The sequence below is a fragment of the Salvelinus sp. IW2-2015 genome, linkage group LG4q.1:29, assembly GCF_002910315.2.
Source record: "Salvelinus sp. IW2-2015 linkage group LG4q.1:29, ASM291031v2, whole genome shotgun sequence".
In the NCBI taxonomy this organism is placed as follows: Eukaryota; Metazoa; Chordata; class Actinopteri; order Salmoniformes; family Salmonidae; genus Salvelinus; species Salvelinus sp. IW2-2015.
Genome location: NC_036842.1, coordinates 59,388,833 through 59,401,697, shown reverse-complemented (window position 1 = coordinate 59,401,697; position 12,865 = coordinate 59,388,833). Strand labels below are relative to the sequence as shown.

Sequence of the window (12,865 nt, the reverse complement as noted above, 5' to 3'; positions counted from 1 at the left end):
GTATGGTTTAGAACGCTTCTTAACCAATCGCAATGCTTGTTTTGACCAACCCGCTGTAGAACATGCATTGGCATATTTATGTTATTGAACGCCTACTCTGTGAAGTGCGCGTGTGCAATAACTCAATTCGCCCTTGCACTCCTACTAAACAACACAATTTTTGGAAACTTTGGCAAAGGGTATAGTCTACCAAACTTAGTCCACTCTGTTCGCAATAGATTTTAGTTTTGGGAACAGAAAACTGTATTGTGATCAAATATTTCATCGATGAGAGCATTTGCAGAATGTTTCCCAAAATCCATCTCGTTCCATCTTCTCCCACTGCCGGCCACTTGGCTTCCTCTCACCACCATATTTGGTAGTGAGCGGACGCCACGCGGATGCTTCACTGTAATACATCCGGTGAAATGTCTTTATCATTGTTCTCATCTATGAGGTTATTGGCTAGCTAAATAGTATGTGTTGGGAAGGAGGATGTGTTTGACTGCGTGTCATGACATAGCGTTTTAGCCCATACATAGATTGTTAACTACTACGGTATTAGCTAGCTAGCTACAAGAACAGAAGTTGGCTAAAAGTTGTGCATTTAGCCTCCTCCATCCTGGGTGAGTGAGTTGGTCTTTGGCTAACGTTAGCTAAATTGCCGCTAGCTACTACGTTAACTAGGTAGCAAATAGTGGGGGTAGTGGCTAAACTACCTGCGGTGGATTTGATGGTAGCCTGATTTGCAAACTGTTGCCGGTCTAGAAACGCTGGCCTGTTATCTACACAATCAGCCACATGGACAGCTAGCTGTCGATTTAGCAAGCAAGATAGTGTGATGAACCAGAAATGAACACAGTGGACCTGTCTCTTAATTTCAGTAACGTAGCTACAGCCAAAGGGTGAAGTTAATTGTAGGAAGCACAATGTTGTTAGCTAGCTAATAACTAACTCCATAACTGTTGGCTTCTAGCTAAGTTAGTAGTTATCAAAATGACTGGGGGAAGAGGTCTGAAGACAGATGTTTGTTGAGTGTTCAGGAAACTGTTGTAGAAAATATTAGATCAAATACTTCTCAGATACAGGAGCTTGTAAATTCAATTAGACTTTATTGCAAAAGTAACAGAAGCTGAGCAATTCCATGGAAAAACTGCCTCCTCATTCTTAGTGCTTGGCTTTTATACAGTTTTACCCTTACATAACATCCTCACTCCACTTTACGAATCATGTTGTCTTACTTAGTTTCCATTCTCTTATTGGTTCAGATATTAGGGCATAGATTATATTGGTGGTGTGACATGCATACCCCTTAGCTAATGTTCCTGTCCAAAGGTCTTGACAAGTTCAGGCTGATGTTGTCTGTGATTAACTCATGTGCATGTCCAGTAGCCTTCACAAGATCAGATATAGGCCAGACCAGTCACGTCTTGTTAGTTTACCTTGCCTCATCTACACAGATTCTGCATACGTTCTGTTTTTACATGTCCAATGGAGAATTCAATGTTGATCCAGCATTGTACACTCACATGGGCTTCAGCCTTCATTCTGCTTACACATGTCTAATATTTAAACTTATATCGATTATTCTTTCTACTTCAAAGAGAACAGTATAGGTACTGAGAATCATCAGATGACTGGAAAATCTCCTACAAAACAAATATAGCCAGCTAGCGTGGTTTGTTGATGGGACGATAAGGTTAAACCATATTGCCAATGCTCATTGGTAATAAATACACAAAGCCAGACGTCCCTGGTGTTTTCCATACACATGTAACTAGTTAACTACTCTGTGAACTGTCCATTTGTGCAATGAAAGTTGGGTGGAGAGTAGAGTGGAGTGAAATCCATTGTTCATCACATGATCACCACGTTGGCACGCATGCAGTGGACTATGGCAATTTGTTAGCTAAGTGGTGTTTACATTTAGGGCATAGCCAACAAGAGGTATGAAAAGGTGTAACCATTATATCTTGAGGACAGCAATGGTGAGAGATTTTGTTTCTTGTAGAATGTATGCATGTTCCTTTTCTGGATGTTTGACAATGGTATGATATTTGGGTTGGCTTCTTACTACTGTATAACATGATACAGAATAGTCAACTGTCATCTTACTCTATAAACAGTGAGTGTCCTCGAAGATTGAACAATATTCTGGAATGCTAAAACTACCCACAATGGGTGGGTTTAATCTTGAATGCTGATTTGCTTAAACCGCATTCCAGCCGGTGTCTATTCCACAAATTACCTCCGGCTAAATCTGTGCGTTAAAGTGCCTTTTTACTGTTCCATCTGACTGCGCAATCCACTGTCTCATCAACCCAGCCAGGCAATTTATAAACTTGATCTCCACTATAAAAAGCATCTAGACATTATCACATTTTATTTTAGACTAACATTTAGTTTTCAACAGCGGAGATTTGTATAAACCTTGTATTGCTGTAATGATCGAGACAGACAAGCAGACAGTGTTTCTCAGGCAGTCGAAATCATGAATTGGCTGGCATAATTTTTATGGATATATACAAAGAAATGAAAATAAGTCAAACGAAGTGCAGGTAGTTTGCAGTCTTTCCAGCTTCAGTTTGAAGTGATTGTGTTAGCTAACTCCTCTGAACAACAGTGTCTTGACGAGTCAGCACATTTTCTATGCCAGGTGAAATCGCGCCTCCATTAGCTCATTGTTATGGATGTATCCAAATATACGTGTATGATAGCCTATTTATGGTATCAGAATTGTGATGGTATCAGGAATAACTAAGCTGCCCAGTACAATGGTGAAATATGTGTTCTGCTACAAGCATCTCTCCCTCTGTCTATTCTTCGTTAACTAGGCTAGATCGAAAAATCATTACACATATCCTCAGATGTTACATGAAACTTGAACTATATCATCAATTTGTAACAGGCGATAGAATTTTAAAACGGTTGTATGTTTTGTAGTAATCCCGCTAGATGCTGCTCATGAGTCAAACTTGCAATTGGTCTCTAAACAGCTCATGGCACAGACATTGGCTACCTGGAGCCAGAATCGAACATGTTTTTGTCTTTTTCTCTGCAGACGTGAATCTTCACAATTCAATATTTTAATGGTAATGCGTGTCTTGAATAAAATTGAGATGGAAGTGATCCATCAACCATGGCTTTATGGAAGATGAACGTACAACATTAAAATGCAAACACATGTCTGTAAATGATATGCAATTCTATGGGATGATGACGGCTGCAAATATCTTTAATAGGACCTTTTTCCATTTCTGTGCCCTCCTGTAGATGTTAGAGCTGTGATGGTGGTGTGTCCCCTGCCTTCATTGTGACTCGTGTCCACAACCTTCCTCTCCCTGCCCAGTGTGTGCCACCATTTCACCATGACCCTGCATCTTCTCCTCGTCCTGTCCCCTGTCCTTGGGCTTCTGGTGCTACCTTGTCTGTCATCCCATGTGGCCAGCCAGTTCAGCATTGTGGCCAGCCAGACAATGACCGAGCAAACCCATTGCTCTGAAGCATGTAAGTTTGAATCAGAAAATCAACAAATCAGGTGTGTTGCCACAGGTGAAAAGTGAAAACACACATAAATACTATATCTTTGCTCCGACTCTATTATTTGACTGAAAACATCAAATATGTTGTGGAATGTACACCAGTTCACTAAAGCTCACCAATGTTTGATACATTGTCTAACTACTTCTCATATAAACGTTAGTCACTCATAACCTGAAGGAAGCTCTTATAGAAAAAGATAAGCTGCATGCATGCTACCTACCTACATCTCAAAGCTAACTCTTGGATAAAGTGGGACCACTGCCGATATGGGAGTAGCCATAATGTTCTTTTTTCCCCCCAAATCACATCTTTCTACTGAAGGACATATAATTTCAAAGCAACCATGTGTTTCAGATTTAAGATGAAAGGGATTCTTAGGCCTTGCTGTGTTGTGTATGAGCCTGGCGCTGCTTTGGAGAGCGTTACCCCATGAGTCTAAAGGCTGCATTTACACAGGCATCCAAATTCAATATATTTTTTCCCACTAATTTGTCTTTTGCCCAATCACATCTATTTAAATCAAATATTTTTTGGATCTTATTGTTCAAAAGACCAAAAGACCATTAATGGGGAATAAAAGATCAAAATTGAGCTGCCTGTGTAAACGCAGCCTTTGTCATGACAGGTTCTTCTTTAAATTAGATCTTACAATACTTCTTGCTGCACCACCTGAGTCTGGTCAGATTTATGCAGCAAATGCATAGCTACATATAACCCAAAGGCAGTTATCTCCATGGGAGGAGTTAGTTGTAACTGGCCCAGCCTTCTTCCAGTTCCACCACATGATCCACCCTAAACACGCGACAGGGTTTCCGAGAGGCAATGTGGGTTTGAAAGTAGTAGGGCATGAAAACAAGGTCGCTATTACCATCTGGAAGCATGTAATGTGTGGTATGACAGAGAGCTATAAATACATAATCATTTCGCATTCCAGCTTAGAGACCTGTATGTTTGGGACACGTCATGCCCCTAGCATAGGGTGACCCCCTAGTAACTTAAGAGGAAGGGGGGTGAGGGGCCGTCTGCAACATTGATATTCTTACCCCCTCTCCCTGCTTTCCTCAACTCCCAACTCCACACTCTTTTCCTGTCCCATGTGGAACAGCTGGGGAATCATTAAAAACACAAAGCATCTGGCCTTCCAGTTAGTTTGCCATCACTGACCAGGAATGGCTCTCTAGGCCAAACTTTTTTTCTCTCTTCTTGCGCGATCATCATTTCACCTGAAGTTTTTAACCGCAAAGGAGTTTTGATTCCTCGGCGCCTAGCAGCAGCTTTAAAATAAAGCAGGAGAGGAGACAGACTTGAGGTCGCACAACTCGCTCTGCCTCCTCTCACATTGACTCCCCGGTGGGGCCGACTCCTCTCCTCGGTGCAGGCCCAGGGCTGCCTCCGCTCTTTTGCTTTTCCCCACCTGTTACCCTCATCAGTAGGTCTGCTCTGCAGTGGGAAGAGAGCCAACAGGCGTGCACGGCTGGATGTTGAGGCAGAGGTGTGTAACTGAGAGGATAGCTCCAGCACACGAGTTTGGAAGGGATCAAAGGAGGCGTAAACAGGCCTGTTTTTCTCCCATCTGTTTCTGTAATGGATCCCAGATCTCCTGATAAACACGGACAGTGGTTGCTGAGACTGTTTTTACTCTATTTTTCAGTACTACTCTTATTTCATTTCACGCTGACAACCTTAGTCCCTGTGGTGAACATTTTTAAAGGAATTCCCAGGTTTTTTTGCGGCAACTTTTTGGGAGGCATGTTTGGATAACTCCTGAGAAGTGTTATTTGTTGGCAAGCTATATTTTAGTTGCCTACATAACAATGCTCTTGGTATGTTCCATTCTTCAGTCTTGAATTAATATACAGTACCAGTCTAAAGTTTGGACACGCTTACTCATTCCAGGGCTTTTCTTTATTGACTAATTTCAACATTGTAGAATAATATTGAAGATATCAAAACTATTAAATAATACATATGGAGTCATGTAGTAACCAAAAAAGTATATTTGAGATTCTTCAAAGTAGCCAGTCTGCCTTGATGACAGCTTTGCACACTTGGCATTCTCTCAACCAGCTTCATGAGGTAGTCACCTGGAATGCATTTGGAATTTCTTTCCTTAATGCGTTTGAGCCAATCAGTTGTGTTGTGTCAAGGTAGGGTTGGGTTGGTATACAGAAGATAGCCATATTTGGTAAAAGACCATGTCCATATTATGGCAAGAACAACTTAAATAAGCAAAGAGGAACGACAAGTCCATCATTACTTTAAGACATGGTCAGTCAATACGGAACATTTCAAGAACTTTGAAAGTTTCTTCAAGTGCAGTCGCAAAAACCATCAAGCGCTATGATGAAACTGGCTCTCATGAGAACCGCCACATGAAAGGAAAACCCGGAGTTACCTCTGCTGCAGAGGATAAGTTTGTTAGTTACCAGTTTTGTAGTGATTCATATGTTGATGATGTAAAGAATATTTGCTGGTCTGTGGTGTGCGATGAGGAGCAACGCGATGAGACTGCAACGCATTTATGAAACTACTTATTCCAGTTACTAATAAGCACGCACCCATTTAAGAAAATTACTGTAAAAACTGTTAAATCCCCTTGGATTGATGAGGAATTGAAAAATTGTATGGTTGTGAGGGATGAGGCAAAAGGTATGGCAATTAAGTCTGGCAGCCCAACTGATTGGCAAACGTACTGCAAATTAAGAAACCATGTGACGAAACTAAATTTATAAAGAAACTACACTATGTAACAAAGAATGAATGATAGTAAAAATCTGGGGGCACCTTCAATTAAATTTAGGGGGAAAAAAGCTAACTTGGCTCCTTCATTCATTGAATCAGATGGCTCATTCATCACAAAGCCCACTGATATTGCAAACTACTTTTATGATTTTTTCATTGGCAAGGTAAGCAAACGTAGGGTTGACATGGCAGCAACAAACGCTGACACTACACATCCAAGTATATCGGACCAAATTATGAAAGACAAGAATTGTACTTTTGCATTCTGTAAAGTCAGTGTGGAAGAGGTGAATATTTTTTTTTGTCTATCAACAATGACAAGCCACCGAGGACTGACAATCTGGATGGAAAATTACTGAGGATGATAGCAGACGATATTGCCACTCCTATTTGCCACATCTTCATTTTAAGCGTACTAGAGAGCGTGTGCCCTCAGGCCTGGAGGGAAGCAAAAGTAATTCCGCTACCCAAGAATAGTAAAGCCCCCTTTACTGGCTCAAATAGCTGACCAATCAGCCTATTACCAACCCTTACTATCTTCTGGGAAAAAATGTGTTTGACCAGATACAATGCTATTTCACAGTAAACAAATTGACAACAGAATTTCAGCATGCTAATAGGGAAGGACACTCAACAAGCACAGCACTTACACAAATGACTGATTTGAAGGAGAGAAATTGATGATAAAATGATTGGGGGGGCTGTCTTAGACTTCAGTGCAGCTTTTGACATTATCGATCATAGTCTGCTGCTGGAAAGATGTATGTGTTATGGCTTTACACCCCCTGCTATAATGTTGATAAATAGTTACTTGTCTAACAGAACACAGAGGGTGTTCTTTAATGGAAGCCTCTAAAATATAATCCAGTTAGCTACCCTGGGGAATTCCTGATTCTATGTAGGCCCCTTGCTTATTTTTTTTTACTCATGACATGCCACTGACTTTGAGTAAAGCCAGAGTGTCTATGTATGCGGATGACTTAACACTATACACATCAGCGACTGAAATGACTGCAACACTCAAAGAGCTGCAGTTAGTTTGAGTGGGTAGCAAGGAATAAGTTGGCCCTAAATATTTCTAAAACTAAAAGCATTGTATTTGGAACAAAACACCCACTAAATATTTTAATAAATAATGTGGAAATTGAGCAAGTTGAGATGACTGAACTGCTTGGAGTAACCCTAGATTGTAAACTGTCATGGTCAAAGCATATTGATTCAGTAGTAGCTAAGATGGGGACAAGTCTGTCTATAATAATGCAATGCTCTGCATTCTTAACAACATCAACAAGGCAGTTCCTAGGTTTGTCACACCTTGACTACTGTTCAGTCGTGTGGTCAGGTGCCACAAAAAAAGGACCTAAGGCAACTGCAATTGGCTCAGAATAGGGCAGCACGGCCTGCCCTTGGATGTACACAGAGAGCTAATATTAATAATATGCATGTCAATGTCTCCTGGCTGAAAGTCGAGGAGAGATTGACTTCATCACTACTTTTATTTATGAGACGTATTGACATGTTGAATGCACCGAGCTGTCTGTCTAAACTACTGGCTCACAGCTCGGACACCCATGCATACCCCACAAGACATGTCACAAGAGGTCTCTTCACAGTCCCCAAGTCCAGAACAGACTATGGGAGGCACAAAAGAAATCAGCCAAGACGTCAGAAAAAAAATTGTTGACCTTCACTAGTCTGGTTCATCCTCGGGAGCAATTTCCAAACGCCTGAAGGTACCACGTTCATCTGTACAAACAATAGTACACAAGTATAAACACCATGGGACCACGCAGCCGTCATACCGCTCAGGAAGGAGACGCATTCTGTCTCCTAGAGATGAACGTACTTTGGTGAGAAAAGTGCAAATCAATCCCAGAACAACAGCAAAGGACCTTGTGAAGATGCTGGAGGAAACGGGTACAAAAGTATCTATATCCACAGTAAAACTAATCCTATATCGACATAACCTCAAAGGCTGCTCAGCAAGGAAGAAGCCACGGCTCCAAAACCGCCATAAAAAAGCCAGACCACGGTTTGCAACTGCACATGGGGACAAAGATCATACTTATTGGAGAAATGGCCTCTGGTCTGATGGAACAACAATTGAAATGTTTGGCCATAATGACCATTGTTATGTTTGGAGGAAAAAGGGTGAGGCTGTGAAGCACGGGGATGGCAGCATCATGTTGTGGGGGTGCTTTGCTGCAGGAGGGACTTGTGCACTTGACAAAATAGATGGCATCATGAGGAAGGACAATGATGTCGATATATTGAAGCAATCTCAAGACATCAGTCAGGAAGTTAAAGCTTGGTCGTAAATGGGTCTTCCAAATGGACAATGACCGCAAACATACTTCCAAAGTTGTGGAAAAATGGCTTAAGGACAACAAAGTCAAGGTATTGGGGTGGCCATAACAAAGCCCTGACCTCAATCCCATAGAAAATGTGTGGGTAGAACTGAAAAAGTTTGTGTGAGCAAGGAGGCCTACAAGCCTGACTCAGTTACACCAGGTCTGTCAGGAGGAATGTTCCAAAATTCACCCAACTTATATTGGGAAGCTTGTGGAAGGCTACCCAAAACATTTGACCCAAGTTAAACAATTTAAAGGCAATGCTACCAAATACTAACTGAGTGTATGCAAACTTCTGACCCACTGGGAATGTGATGATGGAAGTAAAAGCTGAAATAAATAATTCTCTACTATTTTTCTGACATTTCACATTCTTAAAATAAAGTGGTGATTCTAACTTAAGACAGGGAATTTTTACTCGGATTAAGTGTCAGGAATTGTTCAACTGAGTTTAAATGTATTTTGCTAAGGTGTATGTAAACTTCCGACTTCAACTGTATGTGGTGGAGTAGGGGCCTGAGTGCGCACAGTGTGTTGTGAAATCTGTGAATGTAATGTTTTTAAAATTGTATAAACTGCCTTAATTTTGCTGGACCCCAGGAAGAGTAGCTGCTGCTTTGGCAGGAACTAATGGTGATCCATAATAAATTAAAATACCAGTCTCAGAAATTGCAGCCCAAATAAATGCGTCACAGAGTTCAAGTAACAGACGCATATCAACATCAACTGTTCAGAGGAGACTGCGGGAATCAGGCCTTCGTGGTAGAATTGCTGCACAGAAACCACTACTAAAGGACACCAATAATAAGAAGAGACTTGTTTCGGCCAAGAAACACGAGCAATGGACCTCAGACCGGTGGAATTCGGTCCTTTCGTCTGAGTCCAAATTTGAGAATTTTGGTTCTAACCGCCGTGTCTTTGTGAGACGCAGAGTAGGTGAACGGATGATCTCCACATGTGTGGTTCCCACCGTGAAGCATGGAGGAGGTGTGGGGGTGCTTTGCTGGTGACACTGTCAGTGATTTATTTAGAATTCAAGGCACACTTAACCAGCATGGCTACCACAGCGTTCTGCAGTGATATGCCATCCCATCTGGTTTGCGCTATTATTTCTTTTTAAACAGGACAATGACCTAAAACACACCTCCAGGGTGTGTAAGGGCTATTTGACCAAGAAGGAGCGTGATGGAGTGCTGCATCAGATGACCTGGCTTCCACAATCACCCAACCTCAACCCAATTGAGATGGTTTGGGATGAGTTGGACTGTAGAGTGAAGGAAAAGCAGCCAACAAGTGCTCAGCATATGTGGAAACTCCTTCAAGACTGTTGGAAAAGCATTCCTCATGAAGCTGGTTGAGAGAATGCCAAGAGTGTGCAAAGCTGTCAAGGCGAAGGGTAGCTACTTTGAAGAATCTCAAATATAAAAAAATATATTTTTGATTTGTTTAACACTTTTTTTTTTTGTTGTTGTTGGTTACTACATGATTCCATATGTTATTTCATAGTTTTGATGTCTTCACTATTATTCTACAATGTAGAAAATAGTCAAGCTCATGAATAGGTGTGTCAACAATTTCTTGCTTAATATTGGATATGATTTTGACTGCATGCAAGATTTCCTTATTACATTTTTTGTGTGTGTGTTTATTCCACAGGCTCACTCAATACGACATGTGATCATGCTGTCTTTTGGAAAGAGAAGTCCACCTGCTTTTTCTTGACATGTCCAAATTGCACCAAATGCAGCAGTATCTCCGTCGCTGACCTGATAAGGGAACAAGGTGTGTACACAATGCTTGGGTGGAGAATGTTTATTAGCTTCTTATTATCAATATGAATATTTTTTGTTGATATATCTAGTTACTGAATCTTTTGGTTTCCAGGGGTTGTAAATGAACCATCTATTTTGTGATTGAAATGCATGTCGTGTAATGCCTTTACATTTGTCACAGTATTTTAAATCTGTTTTTTCCCCCAGAAACAGACATCAGTGTTTTTAAGAGAGAAGCTAAACATGTCATTCAGTCTTCAAGTTCCGTAACTCCATCAGAAAGCCAACATAAGAACCCTACTGTGCATAAATTGACAGTCAACAATAATGCCAATCAAACCTCTGCCCTCAATGAGACCCACTCTACCTCACAGCACAGCGATGCTGGTCAGGCTCCAACTGCTGGAGACTCTCCTGTCTTAACTGCATCTAACATGACTGCAGCACTTTTGCCAGCTCTCAAGAATGACACAGCAACTACAGTATCTGAGACAACCCACAAGTCAAAGGTCCAAAGCCCTGTAACAACCACAGCCACTTCAGTAAAGCTGGAATCTATTACTGTTATGACTCCACCAGCCATCCCACAGATAATAACAACAATCACCACTATGACTACTACTACCACCACAACAGCAATGCCATCTACTACCAATACCACCACAACACAACCAACTACCACCAAAACAACAATACCAACAACTGCCACCACAATAAAAACAACAGCATTACCGTCAACTACCACTCCAAAAACAACCACCACCGCAGACACGCCTACAGATGAGGAGAAGAAGCCGTCACCAACCGTTCCGGAGGCCCCCAGCTCTCAAGCTACCTCCAGAAACACCATGGTTCCTTCAACCTCCACTGCTGAGGTCAGCACAAAAAGGCTGGACGAAGACACCAACAGAGCCATTATAGATGTTGTTGCCGGCGAGATTCTGACTCGCCAGTTGGTGGACACAAGCGCTCTATTGGCTGTTCTGTTGTTTGGCCTCCTCTTCTTCCTAGTTACAGTTGTTCTCTTCCTAACACAGGCCTATAAGAGTTACAGGAGGAAAGACTACACCCAGGTGGACTATCTCATCAATGGAATGTATTCTGATTCAGGTGTTTAAAAGTGATAGTTGAGTGTTTACATTTCAACATGGTTCAGTTATTTCTATTTTTATATTTTCTTTATTGGAAAAGGGTTAATAACATACATGAGTTAAGAGATTGTCAATGTTGCAGCAGCCTTTGCCCTAGTATTGTATAACATTTCTGTCTTAAAGGTACTCCAGCATACAGAGATTATTCAAATATAAGTTACCCCTGCTCTTGTTTTTATTCAGGCCTTAAGGTCTTATGATGGGCCAATTCAGGCCATGGGCCAAAGTATCACCACAGTGGTTTGTTAGTCCTATATTTCTATGTCTTACATTTCTATGCAGATTAATATTCCACCTCCAACCAATAGGATTATGGCCATAGACTTAAGTATTCACTTTTTTAAAATGGTGAATATCGTTCTGTGGAAAAGGGTCTGAAAAGGTTTATTGATGTAGCTTTGTTTTCATCTCTGGTATTTCATTTATTGTAAATTTTTCACTTGTATGTATCCATTGCTTTGTGTACGTTTTGTTGGTAATTTTTCGTGCAATTTTCCTTTGTTCATGACTTGCATGTTTCCTTTGTTTACCATTCCTGTCCTTGGATTAAGATTGAAGGCCAAAATGATCACTGAAGCACATTTACGTTAAAGCCAAGGGAATTGTCTAGCCATTATGAACTCCATTCCATGACGAAGAAGAAGGAACGGTTATATGATAACCAAGAGAGACTTTCCAATGCGGAGGAACTTCTGTCAAGGTTGGAAATGGGTCGGAAGGCCTGTTATGTGCCAATTTAAATCTTACTAATGTGCTATTAGATATGTTATTTCCAGTAAAGAAAACAATTAAGAATGAAATGGATTTTTCTTTCATTCCCCCCCCCCACAAAAAAATCTGTAATGTCAGTAAGGATTAATCAGCGCTTCAGTGAGATGCATTAGTAGTCTTCGATTCTCTCAACTCCTGTAAGACTTTTAAGATGGCTGCACCACTGTGTATATGCTGTGTTTCAGGGAGAGATTCAATGTTGTTTTTTAGAAGGGCATATCAATCAGTTGGGGCTGTAACATCCCACAGCTCTAGCCCAGTAATAGCTTCCTGGTAATATGATGCACATGTAATGTGTCTGTTTTTGTAGCGAAAGTTTGAAGGTCTGGACTACGAATTAATTGGCAGAGAAGAAAATGAGAGCGTGGAGGTGGTCCGACACCTTTACAATGCACACGCCAGGGCAGCATTTATTTTGAGGGAAAACAAAAGCTGAAAAGGGAAAACATGGATTCCATTAGAGTAACATTTAGGAGAGAACTGCCTTGAGATGCCAAAGGTTGTTATGTTTCTCGTTTGCTTCTCTGCTTACTTCTCTCTTCATGCCAATGCTTTC

At 41.1% G+C, this 12,865-nt stretch overlaps 1 protein-coding gene across 2 annotated transcripts; it reads left to right on the top strand.

Moving 5' to 3' along the window:
* Positions 1–423: 423 nt before the first annotated feature.
* On the top strand, positions 424–12,338 carry lg4q.1:29h11orf24 (linkage group 4q.1:29 C11orf24 homolog). 2 transcript variants are annotated; one of them, XM_023985203.2, is made up of 4 exons: positions 424–605; positions 3,253–3,486; positions 10,272–10,397; positions 10,595–12,338. In XM_023985203.2, the coding sequence occupies exons 2-4, from the start codon at positions 3,348–3,350 to the stop codon at positions 11,503–11,505; spliced, it is 1,176 nt and encodes a 391-aa protein (XP_023840971.1). In that variant the 5' UTR covers positions 424–605; positions 3,253–3,347; the 3' UTR covers positions 11,506–12,338. The 2 variants fall into 2 exon arrangements, with proteins under 2 accessions (XP_023840971.1, XP_023840972.1); XM_023985204.2 differs by lacking the exon at positions 424–605 and adding an exon at positions 1,876–1,967.
* Positions 12,339–12,865: the final 527 nt, after the last annotated feature.